The sequence below is a fragment of the Dermochelys coriacea genome, chromosome 5, assembly GCF_009764565.3.
Source record: "Dermochelys coriacea isolate rDerCor1 chromosome 5, rDerCor1.pri.v4, whole genome shotgun sequence".
NCBI classification, from domain to species: Eukaryota; Metazoa; Chordata; order Testudines; family Dermochelyidae; genus Dermochelys; species Dermochelys coriacea.
The window spans coordinates 24,362,098-24,387,635 of NC_050072.1; the positions used below are offsets into that span (position 1 = coordinate 24,362,098).

General features: G+C 42.1%; 1 protein-coding gene across 2 annotated transcripts in view; it reads right to left on the minus strand.

Annotated features, from left to right (window-relative positions):
- The window catches only part of ADAMTS12 (ADAM metallopeptidase with thrombospondin type 1 motif 12), a 328,935-nt gene that overhangs the window by 112,645 nt on the left and 190,752 nt on the right, over positions 1-25,538 (minus strand). For both annotated transcript variants that reach the window (XM_043514501.1, XM_038403775.2), the window contains exons 11-13: positions 23,770-23,915; positions 22,509-22,678; positions 3,535-3,668 (exon numbers count right to left, since the gene is read on the minus strand). In XM_043514501.1, the coding sequence (XP_043370436.1) occupies positions 3,535-3,668; positions 22,509-22,678; positions 23,770-23,915 (450 nt within the window). The remainder of the gene's footprint in view (positions 1-3,534; positions 3,669-22,508; positions 22,679-23,769; positions 23,916-25,538) is intronic.

A 25,538-nucleotide genomic window follows, 5' to 3' on the forward strand; every position in this document is an offset into this window, starting at 1 on the left:
AGCAGGGAGGGCTCTGGTGGGGGTGGAGAGGAGAAGGATGGGGGGCTCTGGTGGGGTGCGTGTGTGGGGGAGGAGGAGGACAGGGAAGGCTGTGTGTGTGTGTGTGTGTGTGTGTGTGTGTGAGTGAGAGAGAGAATGTGAGAGAGAATATACAGGGGGGCTCTGGTGTTGTGGGGGAAGAAGGATAGGGAGGGCTCTGGTGGTATGTGTGTGTGGGGGGGAGAAGGACAGGGAGGCCTCTGGTGGTGTGTGTGTGGGGGGAAGTAGGGAGGGCTCTGGTGGTGTGGGGCGGGAGGAGGAGGACAGGGAGGGCTACAGTGGTGGTGCGGGGAGGGGGAAAGCAGGGGAGCTCTGGTGGTGGGCAGGGGAAGACAGGAAGGGTGTGTGTGTGAGAGAGAAAGTAGGGAGGGCTCGGATTGAGGGGGAGAAGCAGGGGAGCTCCAGTGGTGTGTGTGGTGGGGAGAAGAGTAGGGAGGGCTCTGGAGTGTGTTGGGGGAAGGAGAAAAGGGAGGGGAGGGCTCTGCTGGTGGTAGTGGCTGTGTGCATGTGGAAAAGAAAGGCAGAGTGGGTTCAGAGGGGAGAGGCAGAGTGGTAATGAGCCTTGACTGGAATTTCATGGCTCTGGGCACCAAGCATATTCAGCTGCAACTCACCTTGCTTGAGGGCTTCATGTTTCTGAGTCTCCTCCAGTTCCCTTTGAACCAGGGTGCTTTGCTAGTCCCACTGCAATCTCTGACCTCTCTGGGAAGTCTTTTCTGCTGGTCTCCTCCTCCCCAGACTCACAACTCCTTCCTCATAGTTAAGGGATTCCAGAGCCCTCCTCCACGGGGTTGTGACATGATTTAAGCAGGCTTCCCTGGCCCACCAGAATCCGGGTTCCAGTCCCATTGCACAGAGCCTCCTTTGGGCCCTGAACTCACAACTCTTTCCTTTTGGTGAAAGGATTCCACAGCCCTCCTTCTTGATTCAGGTAGGCTCCCCAGCCCACCTGTCTCCCTTCTGGTTCCTATCTCAGGGAGCCTCTCTTCTGACTCAATGTTCCCCTGCAATTCTGCCCTCTTGGCTGTCTGTCCTCTCCCTCTGAATCTTCCTGTAAGCTACCAAACAGCTGGATTTTATCATTCTAAGGAGGCAGCTACCTGATTAACATCTAGATCCCATTCCTCTGCTACTCCCTCACCCTCTTTCCTTTTTGAAAGGTTTTGTCATGGAATAGGGTTTGGCTTGCTCCAGGCCCCCCTGTCCCTTCAAGTAGACAGAGTAACCTTTTGCCACAGTCCACTTCTCACATGCTCATGTACCACAGTTTGGGAACCTCTGATCTACATGGCAGAGCTTGCTTTCAACAGAGATGCATCAATTCATCCTCACTGATTCAAATGCATTTTTAAAAAACCTGCTTTGTATAAAATAGACATACATTTGTAGTGATGTGTGAACTGCCAAAGCTTGTGGGATTCAATATGAATAAATATTTGAAAGCCTGAAGTTTAGTCATTCTAATTTCAACTACTTTGGCTTAGAAATCAGAGTGAAACTCTCATGAGATGAGTGCTCTTATAAAATTGCAGATACTATTGGAGCTGGATCAAATATAACACGAAAATAGCCCTCTTAATTCAGTATTCTGCCTCTCTTAGATCAGTCCTGCCTGGAGCCAAGAAGCATAGAGATGAGCAAAAATTAGGGTGACCACCTATCCCATTTTGGCCGGCACTGTCCCTTTTTTAAGCCCTGACCTGGGATGTCCTGACTTTTGGGGGGCGGGGGGGAGAAGTGGGCATGTGTCCCACTTGCTTTTGCTAACTTGATCAGTTGGCAAGAGCAAATGGGACAAATGCCCACTTTTGTCAAAAAAGTAGGGTGTGAAGGAACATGCTGGGGGGGGGGGGGGGCAAGTGGCAATGCCAGCACCACGCGAGGTGGAGGCAGGGCTCGAGTGAGCAGTTGTGCCAGCCCCAGCCTTTGGGAAATATTGTCATTCTATCTAGTGTGTGTGTCACTGCTTGCCCAAGTCTTGCTTGCCCCCGGTGTGGGGAGGTGGGCTCGGGCAAGTGGCTTCGGCCAGCCCTGTGCCAGGGGACGGAGGCTCGGGCCAGCCCTGTGTGGTGTTCTGTTTTCCCTTTGGAAAACATGGTCACCAAAGCAAAAATATGCATTTGAAAAATTTACCAAACATGTTCATATCTTAAAAAGGTTTGTTTCAGTATATCTTCAAGTATGACTGTTCATAGCAGTTCCCCCTGCCCATCCCAGCTTCCACTGAAGCCAAAGGGAATAATTTTCACTGACTTCAATGGGAGTTGGATCAGGAACTCCAGCTTATCCAAAGAATTCACTAGTTCAAGTGTAGGTACTGTATAAAAAATTAAGAATTAACCCCTTTGTTGCTGTTCTTTGATGCACCAACAGTTCCACTGGAAAGTTAAATCTTCGGAGTGGACACATAGCAAGTACATGACTTGATATTCAGGTGGTTAAGGTATGCAGCTATCAAATGGCCCAAGAAGATGATAAATTAATTTCTACCAGCAACTAACTAAGTGTTTTCTAGGAAACACAGTCCTGCTTTTGCTCCCAATGTCAACAGTGGACAAATTTCCTTTGGGCTTCAACAGGAACAGGCTATGAACCTCATATTTTCAAAAAAATAAAACTACAGATTCCATACCATTAAAACATACTCCAATGCATTGCTAGCCTATTGGAAAACAACCCATCGACTATGGGATTTCCTTATCTTATAACTATGTAACCATGACCCAATATTTCAGGAACTGCATGTATTTTCAGAACACACCAATAGAATGTTGTGAATGCTGGGCACAATCTAGGTGTAGTTAGGGTGACCAGACAGTAAGTATGAAAAATCAGGACAGGAGGTGGGGAGGTAATAGGTGCTTATATAACACAAAGCCCCAAATATCGGGACTGTCCCTATAAAATCAGGACATCTGGTCACCCTAGGTGTAGTGGAGAATTATGTCAAAAGAGTAATGTTGTTACAATTAAAATTTATCCATTGTTACATGTCCTCATTTGTTTGCTTTGGTTACGTACAGTAAATTTCATGCAGATTCACTGCTTCTAAGACTGAATGTGATTAAATATTACAAGTACAACGGATTGAATTCTAAGCCGATGAATAACACGTGGTTTCATAAAATTAGGATCACATTTTCAAAATGTAGTTGTATGAAATGGTTAAAAGTAATTGTGGCCCCAAAACCGTATAATCCTCTGTGAAAACAATATTGCCATAGGAATAGAGCAAACAGACATTCTTTAATTGGTTCTGATAACAAAAGAAACAACAACCACGAGGCCAATCTGTTCTGTAGAAAGGGTCAAAGTTATTCTAATGTCCATTTAGAAAAGCAGTTCCCCTTTAACTTGTTTCTACTATAAATTTAAAATACAATGAAATCAAATGCCCCAGGCTGGCATCCTCTTAAATAAGTTGGTAAACAGTTTCCCCTGATAATGCAGTCCCATGAAATTTTAGAGAAGGAAACACACAAACATACCCAATACCTTACACATGCCATTAATACAGATATCTCGGATGTTTCTGCCTTCAAAGCAAGGAGTACCATCACTAACTGCATCCAGCATTTTCTCTGAAAACTGGCCATCTACAGGACGGCAGTGGAGCTCACAAGGATTAGCTGAAGGAAAAAAAACAAAGACACTTTCTCACTGTAGCAATTATAATATATAGTAACCAAAGTTCTGAAGTAAAATATGCAGAACTCTGATAATCTGTGGTACATCAAGGAATTTGCAAGATGAAACACATGGAGACTATCTCTCATCTCAAAAAAGTGTATTAGAGTCAGATATGGGATTGAAAATATTTAAAATGAATTTAGTACTCATAAAAAAATATCAAATTGACAGTCCCACTGCTGAACAACAGTGGCTAATGTACTTCATATCTGATCTAAGGCCCCAGTCAAGAAAGCTTCAACTTCCAGCCATTGGATCATGTTATACCTTTCTCTGCTTGATTGAAGAGCCCATTATTAAATATTTGTTCTCCATGTAGATATTTATAGGATTGATCAAGTCACTCCTTAATCTTCACTTTATTAAACAACATAGATTGAGCTTCTTAAAACATAATTTCTAATCCTTTAATCATCCTCATGGCTCTTCTTGGAACGTGCTGAAGTTTATAAAATTTCTTGAATTGTGGACTCCAGAACTAGGGTGACCAGATGTCCTGATTTTTTAGGGACACCCCCGATTTTTGGAGCTTTTTCTTACATAGGCACTTATTACCCCCCACCCCCATCCCGATTTTTCACACTTGCTGTCTGGTCAACCTATCCAGAACTGAACACAGCCCAGTGCCAAATACAGAGGTAAAATAATCTCTCTATTCCTACTTGAGGTTGCCCTGTTTATACACCCAAGGATCATGTTAGCTCTTTTGGCAATACTGTTGCACTAGGACCTTTGCTGGATTGGGGGTTTAAATCTGTTACTGACAGGCCCATAAGAAATAAGTCAACCAAGACATCAAGATATTTATGTAGTTTACATATACATTTATTAAATATTTTAAGGAATATTCAACTGTGCTGTATACTCATCTCTGCTGAGCTAGGGCATGAACCAATGCCTAATGAAGTCAATGACAATCCTTCCCTTGACTAAAATGGGGAATTGAGTCAGGCCCTTCCTGAATAATTTTATTGTTATGACCACTGACTTTCTTTCCCACCTCACTGTTTTGTCGCATCTTTATTGTGTCATATATGCAGCTGTATTCAAACTTGGCAGGGCAGGGTGCTTGTGCATTTACATGTAATGTGAGCAGTGCAATTTTTGGCACTGTTTAAAAACAAAAAATATTATACTTATAAATGATAAAAGAGCAAGAGGGTAGCTCAGTCTCTATTGTTGTTTGAAAAGCATGGGCAATATGTTTAGCTCTGTGTAGCACACAAAATAAAAGCTGTCCCTTCCCCCAAAGAGCTGCAAGGTCCTAGACTTGCGAAAACTCAACTTTGGGCACTTGAGAAGTCCCACTCAAGTCAATACAGCCTTTGGAGAATTGGGGTCTCAAAGACAAAAACAGAAGATGGGCCATTCTGGGAAACCCAGAAACTTAGCTATTTTGGGCTAACTGTACACAAAGGTAAAAGTTGATTTTTAAGAGGGACTTGAGTGAAAAGAAGGCGGTGGCTTGGCAAATTGGGATGAAGGAGAGCATTCCACTTATAATAGGCAGCATGGAGATAGGAGTATGCAAAGGGTAGATGGAATTGGGCTTTGAAACTGGCATCATTCAAGGAGGTAAGTGGTAGGAATTAAGGTCTGAGATGTAGATGGGTGGAATTATGAAAGACTTTGAAGGCTAGGATGAAAAAAATTAATCCCCATTCAATCCTTATCCAGTCTGTAAAGTTTGCTAACTGAAGCAATTCATTTTGATAGCGTTTTTTGAGATATACAAAAGAGGTATGGTTTTTATTTTATTTCATTTAAATTCACATAGGAGATTTCTGCCTGCTGTGGTTAATTTCAGTATCTGGTGCTAAAATTAAATTTAGTACTTATTTCTGCCCCCCCCACATAATTTTTCCAATAAAAAGAACCATGTTTTCTAGGAAGCCAGGATTCCACCTAGTATTTGCCTCCTGCTCTAAACTGAGCCTGTCTGACATGGAAATTGTGCAAAACCCTTTTTCTACTTTCAAGCAGTTCCTAATGTGTAGAACAGAAGTTTGACTTCCAAGCGGAGAAGTGTATGGGATTGTGTAAAAATCACCATGGTGTCCAGTTTCATTTCTGGAAGCACTGAGCCTGAAAGAAAGCACAGTGGCAACTGCTAAAAAAAAATTAAACAGCCTTATCGGGCATGAACAGAAAAATTGCCATTTTGCCACTGAACTTCACTGAAAATAAGAGCAGTTCCTGCTCCTACCACACAGTGTCAATTCATTATTCAACAGACAGGAACATTAACTCCTGGAATGATGCAAGTACTAGGCTTTGGACTTTCACATACAGACACAACTGATTATGGGATGGATCATTGCCGCCATTGAGAAAATTGCCTATTATCCCAGCCACTTTACTAGCCGTTTGCTTTCCAGATTATTATTATTATGTGTATTATTGTTGTGTCCACAGGGCCCCTGACAGGGTTCACTCCCCACTCTGAACTCTAGGGTACAGATGTGGGGACCCGCATAAAAGACCCCCTGCGCTTATTTCTACCAGCTTAGGTCAAAAACTTCCCCAAGGCACAAATCCTTCCTTGTCCTTAGATGGGTACTGCTGCCACCACCAAGTGAATTAGACAAAGATTCAGGAAAAGGACTACTTGGAGTTCCTGTTTCCCTAAAATAGCCCCCCAAGCTCCTTCACCCCCTTTCCTGGGGAGGCTTGAGAATAAATATACCAACCAAATAGGTAAACCAGATTCTTAAAAAACAGAACTTTATAATAAAGAAAAAAAAGTAAAAGAAGCACCTCTGTAAAATCAGGATGGAAGGTAACTTTACAGGGTAATCAGATTCAAAACACAGAGGATTCCCCTCTAGGCAAAACTTTAAAGCTACAAAAAACAGGGATAAACCTCCCTCTTAGCTCAGGGAAAATTCACAAGCTAAAAACAAAAGATTATAATGTTCCTTGCCTTATTTACTTACTCTTTTTGCAATATTGAGACTCATTTTAGGATGATTTTAGGAGAAGGAGTTTTCTGACCTGATGCTTCTCTACTTCCCCAGAGAACACACAAAACAAAGCACAAACAAAGCTTTCCCCCCCCCCCGCCCCACACAGATTTGAAAGCATCCTCTTTCCCCATTGGTCCTTTTGGTTAGGTGCCAAGGCGTTATTTGAGCTTCTTAACCCCTTACAGGTAAGGAGGAATTCTAAGCTACCCTTAACTGTATGGTTAGGATAGCCCCATTATGCTACTGTTTCTCAAATGCAACCACCAGGGCCTTTTCTTGTGGCCACAACCTCCTGGATGGTGATGGCTGCCAGCAGGGGTTGGGCCTTGCCCCCTCTGGAGACACAAACACTGGAGGAGCAGGCAGCCAGTGAGTTCTCCAGCTTCCTGGGGCAGAGGGTTCGGGATCAGCCCTGGCCTACCAGGCAGCTGGCTCCAGCTGCGGGACTTCAGGCTCCATCTCCAGGCTCTGGGTCCTTTACCCAAGCCCTGTCCCCTGGGTGCAGGGCTTCGGGCTCTGGCCCCGTGCACACCCCTGGTCCCTGATGCCTCCCCCAGCCCCTGATACATCGCTCCTGGCCCTGCTGCCTCCCTATGCACCACCCCATCCAGGGCTTAATTTGTCCCCCAGCATGCTGGGGCTGAGTAAGTCTGCTGTGAAACGTGTTATTTGTATGTTTGTGAATATCATTTTTCATAGTAGACTTGGTAGCTAGCTGGGAAACTGTGAAAAGTGACATTAACATACAAGTATCACTTTTCACAACATCAGACTTACTCGCCAGCAAGTCTAAAATAAAAAAAGCAACCAGAAAAGCAAGAGAAACAACAAAAAATACAAGAATGTGCAAAGCACCTTATTTATGTTTCTATTCTGTTTAGGTCCAGTAAAGAATAGAGACAACTGTACATTATTTTTATTATTGAGTCTGCAAAACCTCACACACAAATAAATTACAATGATTTGGACATGCATTTATGCATATTTGTTTTTCCTAAAGCTAATTTAAGTATTTTAGGAAAAATTATCAGAGTGGCCACCAGCAAGAGTCGGTGGCTGCACTTTGAGGCCACCAAAAAATGTGTTGTGAGAACCCCTGTGCTAGACTCTGTACACAGACTTCATAAAAGATAATCACTGTCCCCAAAGAGCTTATATTTTAAATAGGATAGAAGAAAGGAAGTACTATTACCCTCCTTTTGTAAATGGGGAACTGAGGCACGAGGAGATTAAGAGACTGCCCAAATCACACAGAAAATGCACAGACAAGCCAGATATTGAACCAACATTTCTCAAGGCTCAATCCAATGATTTAGCCATAAGATTATCTTTTCGCTCAGTAAGAGCATTTTTGTTTAAAGCAATTTTCTGCCTAGGTGAATTTCACTAATTAATAATGACACTTTACCAAAGAAGCTGCCATCCTAAAAATTAATAAGTTGGTATATACAGAGATTCTTGTAATCCAAAATATTCATAAAATAACAGATCTGATCCTGAAAAACAGACCTTGATTTTGCAAAATAGCTTTCCTTTGACTTTCTGTAGGAGTTTTGCCTGAGAAAGAAATGAAGTATCAGGCCTTAAATGTATTCCCTCAAACTGAATGGAGATTATATCACTGACTTCAATGGGAACAAGACTGAGTCCTTAATACAGAGGCAGAACGGATGTAATGGAATTCCAAGTAAAGGAATCTATTAAGAAAAGTATCTCTTTTACTGCAACTAGTTAACAATAAATTAAAAGACAAGAACTTTCAAAATATTAACACTATAAGCAGAAAAGCAGCAGCAAATACCGAGAGATACAACCCAGCCAATATTCCTATTTCAGGTCATAAAAACATCAGAGGGTCTGATTGCCCCTTTCCTATGGAAAAAACACAAAGACGGCCCTGGTGGGAAGAAAACTTCAAAAAAAATTCTCCAAATCATTTTAGGGGAGATAGGAATTTTCCTCCTCAGAATCTGTGGGTCTCAGGGGTTCTGCAGAAAGAATGAGCGATCTGCCAGGAGGTTCTGCTTTCGCTCCTGCAGTAGGGCATCCCATTTCACTGTAGCTCCTCTGCAGCTTGTCTCCAATGGGCACCCAATGACAACAATAGGGTTTCTCTGAAAGTAATCATGGCTTGTTACATAAGGACTACACAAAAACTGAGTAAGGACCTCAAAATTTGGCCCTGTGGGGTTCCCCCCCCCCCAATATGTGCACAAAGGAATCTCTACTCAGGCAGTATAAATTGAACTGCATGAAGCTAATCAAAGGGAAAACAAATTATTTCTCAATAGCTGAAATATTAATAAAGAGGTTTCAATTGTTTTCTTCAGAGTTTACATTAATTTACATCAAAGTACATCTACACTCTTGAGATGGAGGTGTAATGTACATGTGCTAGTTTTGATCAGATCAGTGCACTAAAAATAACAGTGTAGCCATAGTGGCACAATCAGTGGGACAGGCTAGTCGCCTGAGTAATTACCTAAGGTTGCAGGTGCAATGTTACTATGTTACTACAGCTAGCCTATTCCACCACCCAGCCTTGCCATGGCTCTAGTTCTATTTTTAGTGTACTAGCTTGATCAAAGCTAGCACATGTATGTCTACCTGAGCCGGAAATTATACCTCCAATGTAGACATACCCTTAAAAAAAAGGGATCTACTCTCACCTGATTAAATTGGTGTTTGACCAATGTGTGCTGCTGCCTAAAGACAGGATTGCAATATTTTTTCCTACTACACAAGGAGTGATTCTGTGTTTCTGTTGAACTCCTGGTTCCATTGAACCAGGATTTGGCTAAGGGAAGGCTGTAGCAGAAAAATCAAACCAAATAACCCCTTCTCTCATCCCAAGCACCCTAGTCATAAGAAGGGGGCAAAAAAGGGAAAGAATAAGAAGGCGAACACGTGCTTTATAACATCAAGCAATCCTTGCAACTTCAGTTTCTGCCTGATTTCAAACTAATGGCAGAAGGTTCTGACAGCTCAGCTCCAGAGAATGTACCTGTACAGATCTGATCTGAAACACAAGACATATTGCCTTCTGAAGACATATGAGATCCATCACAGTTTAGTTATGTAACCCCTATCTTCCAATATATGAGAGGAGGATAAACAGACAAGTAAGCCCATCACTGTCACGGACTGATTAAATATAATGAATCGATATAGGATTATTTCTCTTTCTAGCCTTTATTCCATAAACTCAGAGTAGGCCTCACATTGAAATACTGTTCTCCAAGAAACTAGCAGATTTAGATAAGCTAAACTGTACTTTCTTGAAGAAAATAAATAAATAAAGTAAAAAAGTCTGAGTATCTCTCCCTTATCACAGCTTGGTAGATTTGTTACTGTAAAGATAAACACTTTATCCTGGTTTAATTACCTCTGTTACAGGGCACTAGTCTGCCAGTTTCAAAGAGAATGGTCTGTGGAAAATGAATACGGCTTTAACTTATTTTTTTCTTCAGCGTAGCGTCGGATATTTCTGTATTTGTACTTCTTTTTTATATAATGCTGGAGAAACTATAGCTACATGCCCAGTACTAAGAGAAACAATCTCTGCTGGGTTTCATGTCTCTCTTCAAATCCTGGAATCATCGGAGCGCTGAATTGAAGACAGAATTGGATGAATTTTCTCACATAAAGATGAAGGCATAAAACTAGTGAACAATCTAACAGCTAGGAAACTATATGCTCCTTCAATGTACAGTAATGAGCCACCTGATAGTTTTCAAATTCCATCTCTAGTCCCCTTTCTTCCTCATGGCCCATACCCCCTAACCCTCCCATCAAAACACTCAGGCCACAATTTTTAAACTAGAATACCTAAAGTTAGTCATCCTCTACTTGATTTGCAGAGGTGTTGAACCCCCACAAACCCAGTGAAGTAAATGAGAGCTAGTGCGGCTCAGTGCCTTTTAAAATCAGGTTACTGTGGTTTCTGTTCCTAATTATGGATTTGGGGGCCTAATTTCAGGCCTCCAAATTGGAAAATTTGGGCCTAAAATCCTCTTTCCAGGGCTATTCAGTTGCTCCAGTCTCAGTTATTCTTCCTGAAATTTACCCATTATATCTTTTCTCACTTCTGCCTATGCCCAACTAGAGAGGCTACTGCCATAAAATTAATCTGTACCATACAGTACACACTTACTATACTGGGGTTTGCACTGATAGATTGGAACTGTGTCTGAAGCATTTAGTTTAAAAGATGCAATTCAAAAATAAATCATTGCATTATTTTTCCTCATCCTTGTTCACATCTGGAGAAATCTAGATAGTGAGCTTCATATTGTTCAACATCTCCTTTCACAGTAGATCTTATTTATAAATTTACACCCAATAGACACTTTAGTTCTGATCAGTTCTAATTGTAAACATTTTAGGCAAAACTCTCCCATGTTGCACGCTGCCGGTGGGGAAGAAGACATAGCAGCAACGAACTGCCTCAGTCCCAGCACCTCTAGTTTGCCAGTTTCTGTATTTCATTCAGGTGTTTTTGGAATAGTAGCAACATTCGTCCACCATGCATGCCCCTTCTTGCCCAGCCCTGGTAGTATGAGGCAAGAAAACTCCATAAGCCTAGCACCACTACACGCCCTAGCTTCCTTCCTGGCTCATGAAGATAGCAGTTGGATTTTGCATTTTGTCATCCATCCTTCTTTTCTTCAGCTCCCCTTCCTCCCTCTCTCCTGAACGTCCCTCTGCCAAGGATGACCAAACGTCCCATTTTGGCTGGGACAGTCCATTTTTTAAGCCCCGTCCCAACTTTTTTTTTTTGGCAAAACTAGGCATTTGTCCTATTTGCTCTTGCCAGCTGATCATCAGTTGGCAAGAGCAAACTGGACAAATGCCCAGTTTTGCCAAAAAAGTGGAGTGCGATCCCTAGCAGAGCGTGGGGGAACATGTGCGGGGAGGGAGGGAGGGCAAGCAGCAATGCCAACCCTGCATGGGAGGGAGGGCTCAGGAGAGTGGCTCGGGCCAGGCCAGTCCCATGCAGGCAGGCAGCAGGGGGTATTGAGCCGGTCCTACACGTGGGGAGGAAAGGGGGGTTCTGGGCCAGCCCCATGCAGTGTCCCGTTTTCCCATTGGGAAAATATGGTTACCCTGATCTCTGCCCCTTCTCTCCTTTTCCTATTCCTTCCTTATGTTAACTCCCCTCCCTTCCTGCTATTCCCCACACATCCCACCTCTATTTCCATCATTCAATTTAAAAAAATGTGTGTGTGTGTTGAGGAGAGAGGGAAGCAAAATGATTTGGAACCATCAAGTTGTGCATAGTAACCTTTGTAACCACGGGATCGCATTACCATTACTACTCTTCTCTTTTCCCTCTTATTATTTATGTCAGTTTTCTTAAATTAGACTGCAAACTCTTTAAGTCAGAGTTTGTGCCTTCCTCTGAATTTGTATAGTGCCTAGCACAGTAGGTCCTCCAATCTAATTAGAACCTGTGGGCACTATAACAAATAAATAATAATTATTATTAATCAGCACAGGAGTCCAGAAGCCCTAGACCGTTTTTTTTGTTCACTGATTTAAGGACAGAAGGAAATATTAGGATCACCTTGTCTCCTTCAATATTTAAAATGCTTCCTTCAGGGTGGAACCTAAAAAAGATGACAGAATTTCACAAAGATTCGAGCTCTGGATTTCATCTCACTGACAAAGGGTTTCCACAGAAAGTTGCATTTAGTATTTGGGAAAACTTCATGATAGGAAATGGGGATTTTTTCACCTAAGCCATATAAGTCAACGGAGAGCTTTGAAAATACCTGTTGATAAAACAATAAACCAAACTCTTAAGGACAATCCTCTTGGCAGCAAGCTAAAATGAGGCTGAAATTCCTTTGAAATGAAAAGAAACTGAATTGGATTAGTCTCATAGTCCTGCAAGGGAAAGATAAGGGATCAGACACTCATCTGATGTAAATTGAGACAGTTCCTTAGACTTCAGTGGATCTGCACCAATTTATACCAGCTGAGGATCTGGTCCAAGAAGACTTGTAACATCAGCACTTTTTTAATCCTTTGTTTAGAATTGTTTTGTTCTGGATCATGGAGTAATTTGGAAGGTAAGTAACTAGCGAACTGCCTCACCACCTCTCATCTGATTTTGCACACAAGTCATGCAAGAAATACATGAAATTACCCAGAGAATTGTGTTATAAAACCACAGGAGAGCTGACAATGCTCTTGTTTAAGCAATGCACACAGCAATGCATGTAGTTAAAGTTTCACGAGTATTCCTTCACATAAAAGGTTGTTGCTTGTAACTTTCTCAAAGTTACTTTTTTAGCTGTTGTCACAGCTCCTGGTATGTGCCACAACTTAGAGGCCAATCTCAGGACAGACCCTCAGCAAACCGTCAGAAAACAAGGCAGACACCCCAAAGTGGTGGCATATTCTATAATAGGATTTAACCAAACCAGCAACAAATGTGTGCTCCTGGATGGCTATACTAACTTACCATGGAGCCACAACAGTCCCCTTAGACACTCCAGCTATACTACAACTCAGACAAACTGGACTTCTGTGATGAAAGGTTATTAAAACCAAAACTCACCACATATTAGGTACTTCCTGCCCTAAAGGGCCAGTCACTTACGCCCGATTCAACGGATGCTCAGGATCTCACAGCAAAGACAATGCTGTCAGCCAATTTCTTTAGTAAACTTACTAAAGTTTTATTAGCTAAGAGAAAGAAATGAGTTATTTAGAGGTTAAAGCAGGTAAAATATGTTACAGGTGAATTTGAGTTTGTACATTCAAAATGATAGCAGGGATATTAAATCTGCTAGTTTTCTGTAAATCTCTCAGGTTTGTCCAAATAGTTTTTGCCTCAGTCCTTTTGTTCAACATGTCCCCTTTCAGAATTCACTAGTCCAAAGATGGAGTAGGAAAGAGGTGGCCAGGAGCCCTTGTTCTCCTTTTTTTATATCTTGACCATTTTGGCTGGAAATATCCTTGCCGTGTCATGGGGTCAGGCAATTCTCTGGCATATGTGCTTTGCCATCAGTTCTTCAGACGAACTGCAAATTTTTGCTTGCAACTTCTGTGTACATGCCGTTTGCAGTGTCTTCGGGAATGGCATGCAGCGGCTTGTTTACAGTTCTGTTGTTATTCCTGAAGAGCTCACCTATGGGGGTTTCTCAGCCTCACTGCATGTTGGAGTTGCATACATATACCACAATTTCATGGCTCCACACACACAGTGTCGATACACATATAACAAGATAATACTCAGCAGATTATAACTTTTCCAGTGATACCTCCCAAGGCATACGTTGTACACGATTTATCACAATTTTGTGAAAGTGACATATTAAAGTAGACGATCACCTTCCCCTTTAGACAGCCTCACACCCTCAACGCAAAACAGATGTAGGAATGGATACCACTGACACTCCTGAATACACTTCAGGGTTCCTCCATTCTCAACAATGCATCAGCAACTACATTTTCCTTTGCCTTGATATGAACTTTGTCCATGTCAAACTCTTGCAAGGCTAAACTCCAGTGGAGTAACCTTGATTTGGTTCCCTTAGCTTTATGCAGCAAAATCAAAAGGGCATGGTCACATAATACACTGAATTTTTTGTTACCCAGATAGGGTTTAAGGTGGTTAACAGCCCAGACTATGGTGTAGCATTCTTTCTCAATCGTGGCATATTTTTGCTCAGTTGGGGTCAGTTTTTCACTTAAGTATGCAATGGGGTGTCTTTTACCCCCTTCTGCATCTTGCACAGTACAGCACCCAAACCAATATTAGAAGCACCTATACAAAGCAGGAATGGTTTATTAAAATCAGGACTGACTAAAACAGGCTCCTTGGACAAAGGATCCTTTTATATTTTGGAAGCCTCTCTCACAGGCCTCTGACCATACCACCTTGTCCAGTTTTCCTTTTATAAGGTCTGTGATGGGAGGTCACAATAACATTTACAAACCTACAGTAATAGTTGCCCAGACCAATAAAGGGTTGGACCTGCTTCTTTGTTTTAGGGGCAGACCAGCTTTTAAAGGCCTCTACTTTTAAGGTGTCAGGGTGGACCAGCCCACTGCCCACCTGTGTCCCAAATAAGATACCTCTGCAGCCCCCATTTTGCATTTGGAGACTTTAACAGTGAGGTTGGCTTCTTTTAGCATTTGCAGCACAACACCTACATCAGGAGTGGGCAAACTATGGTCCGGGGACCGCATCTGGCCCTCCGGACATTTTAATATGGTCCTTGAGCTCCCACCAGGGAGTGGGGGCAGGGACTTGCTCCACTCTGCGTAGCTCCCACAAGCAGTGGCATGTCCCTGCTCTGGCACCTATGCACAGGGGAAGCCAGGGGGCTCCGCACACTCCCACTGCCCCAAGCGCTGCCTCCGCAGCTCCCATTGGCCAGGAACCATCTGCCTGCACCTCCACATAGGAGCCAGAGTGAGGATATGCCACTGCTTCTGGGAGCTGCTTGAGGTAAGCACTGCCCGGACCCTCCACCCCTAACCCCCTCCCACGCCTCAACTCCAGCCCTGATCCCCTACCCACCCTCTGAACCCCTCAGTCCCAGCTCTGAGCACCCTCCTGCACCCTAACCCCTCATCCCCAGCCCCACCCCAGAGCCCACACCCTCATTCAGAGCCCTCAATCCCCCCCCCCGCTCTCCAACCCCCTAACACAGTCTGGAGGCCCCCTCCCTGCACCCTGAACTCCTCATTTCTGGCTCGACCCCAGAGCCTGCACCCCCAGCTAGAGCCCTCACCCCAACCCCAATTTCATGAGCATGCATGGCCCGCCATACAATTTTCATACCCAGATGTGGCCCTCGGGCCAAAAAGATTGCCCACCCCTAGTTTGGCCACCTACATGGTACAGGTGGTTTTGCCAGGTGCTACGGAAAATGGTCAAGTCATCTATATAGGCTCTAGCAAATGTTTGTAACCTATGCAGCACCTCATTAATAATCTACATAAAGATCACTCTGGAATTCATCAATCCAAAAGGCAAAAACTTTAAATTCATACAGTCCAGATTCCACTAGGAAAGTGGATCTAAGGGAATTTGCAAATACCCACAAGTTATGAATTTTGTAAACCCCCCTAACTGGTCCAATAAGTTCTCTATTTGGGGTATGGGATATGGATCAGGCTGGGTGATAACATTTTTTCCCTATAATCCACATAAAACCTCACGGTTTTATCCCTTTTAGGTACCATTACAAGAAGGGAAACCCATGGGCTTTTTAATTCAGTGATTATTCCCATTTTTAGCATGCTTTCCACCTCTTCTTTGATCTGTCTCTGCAGTTCTCCCTTGGCCTGGTATGCCCTGCTAGGAGCTGGGCAAGGCCCTATGGTGTAAATGGAATGCACAATCTCATTAGTTAAACATGTGGCCATGTCTACACTAGCGAGTTTATAGCAGCACAGCTGTACTGATGCAGCTGCCCTGCTGTAAGATCGCTCATGTAATCATTCTATTCTGACAGGAGAGAGCCTTCCGCTGACATAATAAAATCACCTCAATGAGCAGCAGTAGCTATGTTGGCGGGAGAAGTGCTGTGCACACTACCACTTATGTTGGTGAAACTAACGTTGCTCAGAGATGTGTTTTTTCACACCCCTGAGTGATGCAAGTTTTGCTGACATAAGTGGTAGTGTAGACATGGCCAGCATTTCCTGCCTTTGGGATAGAGTTAAGCTTTCCCAAAACTCAGTGCTCCCTAGTGGAGTTTCCTCCTGGCTTTCCCTGACCAAATCAATTAAGGGATCAGACAACCTCTCTTCATCAGCACAACAAATCATATTGACAGCTAACTCCCTTTCATGGTAAGTCTGCGACCTATTGATGCGTCTCCATGGCTCCCCTGCCATGGGGCTTTCTGACATTATATGCAACCTCATTTACTTCTTCAAAGAGCCCTTTCCAGAAATCTTACATTTTGTTCTTCCTCACAGTAATTAGTAGGAGCACCATATCTCCAATTTCAACCTCTCTTTTATATCTGTGTCACATCAACCTTTCTGACTTTTCTTAAGGTTTTGTTGCATCAAATCTATCATAACTTGCAAATTTCCCTTAAACGGAGACACACATTCTCCTACTGGCTGTTCGGTTTCCTCAGTACTGCCCTCCTAAGAATCACAAATTAAATTTAATGGTCCTCTGACCTGCCTCTAATAAAGGAGATCAAAGAGACCAAAGCCAGTAAATTCTTGGGGTACACTCCTGTATGCATACAGTAACAAGGGGAGCAACAGATCCCAGTTGCCCTCATGCCTGGATACATGCATCCTAAGCTTGGCTTTTAATGCTCCATTAGTATCTGAGTGGTAGGATGCAGCTTTTATATGTTTCACCCTGCATAAACTTCCACAACTTCTTAAAGACAATAGCATAAAATTTGTACCATGGTCTGTTAAATTCTCTCTGGGAAAAGCTACTCTGCTGAAAATAGCGAATAGAGCTGTAGCCACCACTTAAGCTTCAATATTAGACAATGCTGTAGCCTCGGGGGCCCCAGTAGCTCAAACTACCACCACCAGTATAGATTTCTTTCCATTCCTGGAAGGTCTAGGGAAAGGTCCCACAAAAATCTACAGACTCTCTGGCAAATGCCTCCCCAATATTCCTATTCCTCTCAGGCACAACTATTTGCTTGCACACTTCTTCAGGAAGCTGCCTTTTTCCAGAAGGAGCTTCCCCAAAATAATACACCATTTTGAATAAATAAAACTGACCTTTCCTTCCCCAGGAGGGGTCTGATCCTGTGTAGCAATCCTAGTCTGTTCCAATGATGATATAAGACGAGATGATATAAAAATTCTTTTGGTGTTTCACTTAAACCCAGAACAGTCTCCGGTACAAAAGAATCCTCAGCTCCTTCCTCAGCTGGCAAGCTGCCATCCTCAACAAACAATAGCTCGGGGGAATTCCCCCTCACCTCCAGCTCATCTCATTGACAGCAGGCAAAGTAGAGGAATCAGATCCAGGCTAGTTATGACAACCTGACTGGACACAGTTACAATGTCATTACCTATCAACATATCAGCAGGTAGCAAATTCCTAATACCAACTACAATATCATCCTTAAAATTTTTCTTGCAAGGTGAAATCCACTCAGGTGGATTTTAGCCAGAGGCACAGTCATTGAAAACTCAGCCAAAGCTTGAAGATTTATACTTCAGCCAGGCAATTTATCTTTTCTCACAAAACTTTCTTTAACCAAAGTAATCTGAGATGCAGTATCACACCACCTGATACATTCAACCCCATTTACTTTTACACTCTTAATGAATTGTTCACTATCATCCCATGACTCAGTTCTAATATCATTTATGACAGGTTTCAGAGTAGCAGCCGTGTTAGTCTGTATTCGCAAAAAGAAAAGGAGTACTTGTGGCACCTTAGATGAGGCCATTTTCCTCTCCCACAATTTCCTCTGTGGCTAATGTGATAGCATTAGCACTTATATTGGTAGCATTGGAACCCACAAGAGGGGTTGCAGGTGCAGGTTGTGACCTTTGAGCAATTTGACTTTATATGGACAGGGATCCCACCTTCATGGCAAACAATTGGCTTCCCCTTAGGGTAAGAGGCTTTAAAATTTGGGCTCCCTTGAGATTTTTTTTTAAACACAGTTGGGGTTAGGTTTATTCTTAAATTCTTCCTCCCTTGTAAACTGGAGATTTCTCCGCTCTCGAGCCCTTGACTCAACATACTCATCAGCAATTTCTGCTGCCATCAAAACCGTGGAAGGTTTTTTGTCACAAATGGCTGCTTTGACATCACTGGTGACCACCCATAATTAATTGCACTTGCATCACCAAATGTAACAGCTTATCAAAGCTGCCATCAACACTTGCCTCTATTTTTTTACATAACTATGCAGTTTATGCACATATTCCACATGAGTTATATTGTCAGATTTTTTAAGATGTCTCAATTTTAAACAATAAGACTCAGGGGGTGATTTTAAACCTTTTTAATACAGCTTCTTTAAAGCTCTTATATGCCATAGTATCATCCCTCTTCATTTAATTAAATACTTGTCTGGCTTTTCCAGTCAATCTGGTTAAAAGGATTGGCATCCAATTCTTTTCTGGAATCTTGTGGATTTCACACAGTCTCTCAAAGGTGGATAGGAATTCCTTTATGCAATCAGACTCATGATAAATTGGATAGACTTTTTCCCATTCCCTGATGTTGGGAGGGGATGTATCCCAAGGCTGAGGCGGCTATTCTTTTTGCTTGTCCAGGATGTAGAGTTGCAGTGTGAGAGCTTCCATCTCTCTGCTGTGCTTCTTTCTTAGCTTCCAGCTGCTCCATGCACCTCAGTTGGGCTTCGTTGGCTGTCTCCTCAGCTTCCTTCTCCATCTCAGCCATCTGGGCACCTTTGGTGGGCATCCTTCTTTCTACATCAGTGATTGCTTTACTTCTCCCTCATTCAGAGTTCCATCGTTTTAATTTCATGCTCATGCTGTTGCTCGGTTGCCAGCATCTACATATGGATCACTTCTGCATCTGGGGCATGGAGTTGCTCAGGCACTGCTTTTTGGTCATAGTCCACGAGTATAGTTCTCAGTTCCTGATCTGGGGTATCCTTCTTAATGGTTATCCCCCTTTCTTTAGATGATTTTTTAAGCTCTCGTGTCAAGACTCCCATATGATAATAAATCATCCATTGTAACTAATCTTTAAACCTTAAAACTCTCAATATCAAATTTTAACATCAAATAGTATTGGGCTCTTATCTTAAAGCTCAATTGACCTGTGGCATGTGAATCCTGCCAAGTACACCAAATTGTCATGGTGCCCGATACATGGCTCACAACTTAGAGGCCAATCTCAGGTCAGACTGTCAGAAAACAGGGCAGACACTCCCAACTGATGGTATATTCTATAATATGTGTGCTCCTGGATCGCTATACTAGCTTATCATGGAGCCACAGACAGTCCCCTTAGACACTCTAGCCTATGCTACCACCAAGACAAACTGGACTTCTGTGATGAAAGGTTATTACAATAAAAAAAAAATCGCATATTAGGAACTTCCAGCTGCAAAGGGCGAGTCACTTACCCACAGGTCAATGAATGCTCTGGATCTCAAACCAAAGACAACGCAGTCACCCAAATTTTTTGGTAAACTAACTAAAGATTTATTAGCAAAGAAAAAGAAATGAGAATTAGAGGTTAAAGAAAATATGTTAAAGGTGAATTTGAGTTTGTACGTTCAAAATGATAACAGGGATGTTAAATCTGCTAGTTTTCTGTAAGTCTCTCTGGGTTGCCCAAATAGTTTTGAGGACCTCAGTCCTTGGTTCAAAATTTCCCCTGTCAGAATTCACCAGTCCAAAGATGGAACACGAAAGAGGTGGCCAGGGGCCTTTGTTCTCCCTTTTTAGATCTTGACCCTTTTGGCTGGAAAATCCTTGCTGTGTCATGGGGTCAAGCAATTCCCTGGCGTATTCTTCAGACGAACTGCAAATTTTTGCTTGCAACTTCTGCGTACGTGCTGTTTGCGGTGTCTTCGGGAATGGCATGCAGTGGCTCCTTTACAGTTCCGTTGTTATTCCTGAAGAACTCACCTATGGGGGTTTCTCAGCCTCACCACATGTTGGAGTTACTTACATATACCACAATTTCATGGCTCCACGTGCAGTGTCGATACACATTATAACAAGATAATGATACTCAGCAGATTATAGCGAGGCATACTTTGGACAAGTTTTATCACAATTTTGTGAAAGAGGTGACCATATTATTGTAGGCAGTCACCTTCCCCTTTAGATAGCATCACAGCTGCATGCGAGTATTCTTGCTCTCAGTGAGGGAGCACCTTTATTCCTGACATTTCCATCAGAAATGATTGAATCATCTGCAAGTAAAGGAGGAGTGAAATAAAAGACAGTTTCTCTGATAAAAAAGTCACCAAAATTTTCTCTTAAGAACACCTCTAGCACCTCAGTGGAAGGTGATAGAAACTTGGGATTTGGCAGGGATGTAGTCAAAGATGTGCCCTTAATTGTTCCATGAAAAACTGAATTAGATTCAGATGAATAATAAGAGTTTTTTAAACAAGAACATACTTCATGCATGTACACTGGAACAGTAAAAAATAATTATCTCCCAAAATTCCACGAGCACTGGCCCTGTGTGTCTATTTTCACCAAGTGGGTGATATATCCAGATTCCATTGAATGTACACATTGTGCATAACAAAATGGAATAGAATTTCAGTTTTCTTACATAAGAACTTGCATAATGTGATCTGCAAATGTATGTAGTTTTTGTGTCAGGCCCTAAGAGCTTTGGATTTATTGTGGTTTGTTTTTATTGACAAACTCTTTCATAAGATACCTAATCACCCTTATTTTCTTCGTTCAAGCTGAGGAAACCACTTTGATAATGCTTTCCTGGACTATTGCCTGTTCCAATCTTATCTTCAGTAGTATATTTATTCAATGAGTGTGGCACTAGATGATATTTAAGAAGTTTATTCACAGCTGTCAAGCATTAAACACACAGTAAATTTGATGACAAATGCTACTGACAGGAAGCATATCTAAAGTCAAAGCAAAGTGTCAACCTTTGAGCGTAACTTCTCTAAACAGTTTATTGTTCTTAGGTGAAGGAACAAGTAATGTTGGTAAGTCTTGCTGGATAGGTTTTTGAAGTCCAGCGCTAACAGTAGAGATAGCTCCTGATCACAAATTGCTTTCGGATTTTTTTGCCTGTTCGAATTCCCCAGACCCAGATCCTGCAGATTCCCTGCCAGTTGGCACTGTGTAGGACAGGGTAACTGCACTTGATGGCTGCTGCAGCTGTGGAGTGGTGGAATGAAATGGGCAGGAAGCCTGCCCAAACCATGGACTGATGCAGTGACAGGATACTGGGAATGAGGAGTACTGGCCGCTCCTGACCCACTCCCATTGTGTATGCCAGGCATCCCTTATTCTCCCCATGTCCTTCCCTCCCTGAGTGCTGGACACCTCCTTGCTTGCTCTTCTCTGAGAGTGCTAGGTGCTCCTTCCTCCCCTTCATAACTGGGTTCTGGGCATCCCATCCCTGCTGTGAAAAAGATACTTTGAAAAAAAAAAAAAAACAAACATCGACAGCCAAGACTTTTGCAATTCACACTGAAGCTCCTTACAGAGTTGTAGAGTTCAAAGCCAGAAGGGATCACCCCAGTTCAACTAGTCTGATCTCCTGTATATCACAGGCCACCAACACCTGCACCCAGCACAATCAACCCAACAACCACAACTAGACCAAAGTATTACAGCTCCAGGAGACTGGACAGTTGCATTCAACTGGCAGTGGATAGAAAGGACAGAGTGCACCCGTGCTCAAGGCCCCACAATGGCAGGGAAACGGTTAAGTGAGCTACATTAAATATAATTGCACAAGTCACCAGTTGTAAACTATTTTTAGAAAGAAGTTTAATTTTTGGAATGGAGATTAGCGATAATAGTTTCATAAACAATAAACTCCTAATTGTCTTTATTTGTTGCTTTTTTCCTGTCCTCCCAGCCCCCAACATTAATGCTGATATTTATCCAGAAAACAGTAAAGCTAATTTTTGGCACTGGTTTCCACCTGTTTTTAAATTGTTGAGATAAACACTGATTAATTCCTGGGAAAGTACGCAAACAAACAAACAGAAATGAAGGGCCTTATTTATAGGACCTGAAACTTCAACCAGAACACATGTGGCCTTCAAAGTGGTATTTTTCTTAGGCAAGTCAAAGACTCATGTTCATTTACTTTCCTTTCACACATTATTTATCTGCAAGTGCTCTGAATTTGACTGTGTTACTTCTTACCTGTGTTATAAACTGGAATCCACTGGTAGAATTCATTCTTGTAGGGAACTGTGTCAAATTCACTGCATTGCATCTGACGAAAGGTTGGTGCGTCTTGTTGACATGGGACAATATTACACATGCGATAGCGTTTCCTTTCTCCAGTGCAATACTTTCCTCCAAACTGTGGCCTAGAAGTAGAGTGTGAAGTTTCGTGGCTTTAGAGTCTGTATAAAAGGTAAGTGTGTTTTATTTTAAATAGTGCATTCATAACAAGGTGCTGAACACTGAAGTCAATGGGGACTTGACTTCTGAGTCACTTAGGGTAAGCCTACACTTAAAATGCTGCATCAGCACAGCTGCACTGGTGCAGCTGTAGCACGACAATAAAGACACTCTGTGCCAATGGGAGAACTCCCCCATCTGAGAAGTTAATCCACCTTCCGAGAGGCAGTAGTTTTCCCACTGATATAGCGCTGTCTACAAGTGGGGTTTGGTCAGTATAACTATATCACTCAGAGGTGTGGATTTTTCACACCCCTGAGTGACAGTTATCCAATATTTGTCTGCAGTGTAGACCAGACCTTAGGCATTTTGGAAAATGGAACACATAGTATTATTTGTTTAAGACAGTAACATATAGATAGTTCATCATGAGCTCAACCATGTCAGGAGCTGATCACTCCTGGAGTTAGGCGCCTAACTACCTTTGAGGATCTGGGCCCTAAGTGTTTCCGTTCTTTTTGAAAATGGGACTTAGGCATTTTTTTTAATTGCCCTATACATACCTATTTATCTAGAGATTCTTAGAATCCAGCACTAGGATCTCTGAGACTTCAAAATGAAGCTGGGTTAGGGTCAAATGTGATTTGCAAGTACTCAGCAGCTCTCAGGAATAGGCCACTAATTTTTACCCCCACATAGTTATTGAGAATATTGCAAATTATGCAAAGTAGTATCATTAAAAACAATGTTTCTGATGTTCGTACTAATCCTGCAGGTGAAGATTTCGTCTCTCTCTGGTGGAAGTAATTTCCATGAAAGATAAGAAAGACTGAGAAGCAACATGAAAATTGTAAAAAGCAAGGCGGGTGGATTCTAGACAGGGGTGTTTCTATGGGGAGAAGTGGGTTCAATGGTTGCCTTGCTGCAGTAGCTGTTGATAATATGGTGAGAAACAAAAGTGTCCCTATCCTCACAAATACCCAGACATCTTAAACACCTTGTATTACATAAAAAAACGCAATGAAAGGGTTGGTGATGAACTATGCACACAACTTACTCTGGGTTATTGCAGTGTCTTTCTGCGCTCTGAACTCCTGCCCCACATGTACGTGTGCAATGAGACCAGGAAGACCATGTGCCCCATCCACCGTTTATCATTTCTGGATTCTTTCCCACTCTAATGCACTCCGCGTTGAAGCACCACTGAATAATAAAGAAAAAACAAATACAGAGGGTCCGAAAATTATCAGAGCAAAAAAAAAAATGCAGACTGGTGAATGCTTAAATAAAAATCTAGTCAGCTGTGTGCGCTGAAAACCATCTAATCAGCTTTGTTGGTCTAAAGATGACCTAGAACAGTGGATCTCAACCAGGGGTATATGTACCCCTGGGGATATGCAGAGGACTTCCAGGGGTATCTAGATATTTGCCTTGTTTTACAACAAGCTACATAAAAAGCACTAGTGATGTCAGTACAAACTAACATTTCATACAGACAATGACTTGTTTATACTGCTCTATATACTATGCACTGAAATGAATGTGTAATATTTATATTCCAATATAAATTTTATAATTATATGATAAAATCATAAATTAAGCAGATTTTCTATAATAGTGTGCTGTGACACTTGTGTATTTTTGTGTCTGATTTTGTAAGCAAGTCGTTTTTAAATGAGGTAAAAATTGGGGTATGCAAGACAAATCAGACTCCTGAAAGGGGTACAATAGTCTGGAAAGGTTGAGAACTACTGACCTAGAAGAGGTAAAATCCCCTCATTCTGTCATAGACTATGTCAAGCAACATTTCCTCAGCAAAATTCTATTGATAACTGTTGGTCATGAAAAGAAAAGGAGTACTTGTGGCACCTTAGAGACTAACAAATTTATTAGAGCATAAGCTTTCGTGAGCTACAGCTCACTTCATCGGATGCATTGAGCTGTAGCTCACGAAAGCTTATGCTCTAATAAATTTGTTAGTCTCTAAGGTGCCACAAGTACTCCTTTTCTTTTTGCGAATACAAACTAACACAGCTGCTACTCTGAAACCTGTTGGTCATGACTAAACGATTTGGTGGTTCCTTCTGACCTTAAACTCTATAATTTTCAATGTCATTCATATTTTGTATGTACCTATTGCTAGAAACGTAGGCACCTTCCATCTATATTCTATTGGAAATGGAATGGAAAAGTTCTTCAGTTAGAGGCCTATGGTGATAGGTCACTGAAAGCAAGTGTGAGATGAGATGGGTTCAAATTCAGAACAAACATAAATTGCGGTGTAAGCTACAAACAGGGCACGTAAATGTAACATGGTATAGCTAACCAACAGAAGATGCTGTAATAGGAAAAGAAACCAAAAGAGAATGTAGAAAGTGTAAAATAAAGCAGCTCCTCTCTTTCCACACAAGGTCAAATTCTGATCTAAATTATGCTAGTATAAATCCAGAGTAATCTCATTTAAATTCTGCTTCATCCACTGTACATCCTGCATATAAACAACTGTCGTGGGTTTTGGCATAAATAGTTTCTACTGCTTATTATTCTATGTATCTAATGGATCAGAAAAATATGTATGATATTATACTGTATTATTTGAAAAATAGTAAATGACCTTGTATTTAAAGGCTGTGGTTCAGCTTTTCAGCAGATGTAAATCAGCATAATTCCACTGACTAACAGACCTAAACCAGTTTACACAGCCTGAAGATCTGATCCACTGTATCACAATGTGTAAACACGAGAGCAGACAGCTCAACTGTGCAAAATTAATACAGTTAACAGCTTTTTATGGACAGAAATGATCTTTCACGGGTATTGTTAGTA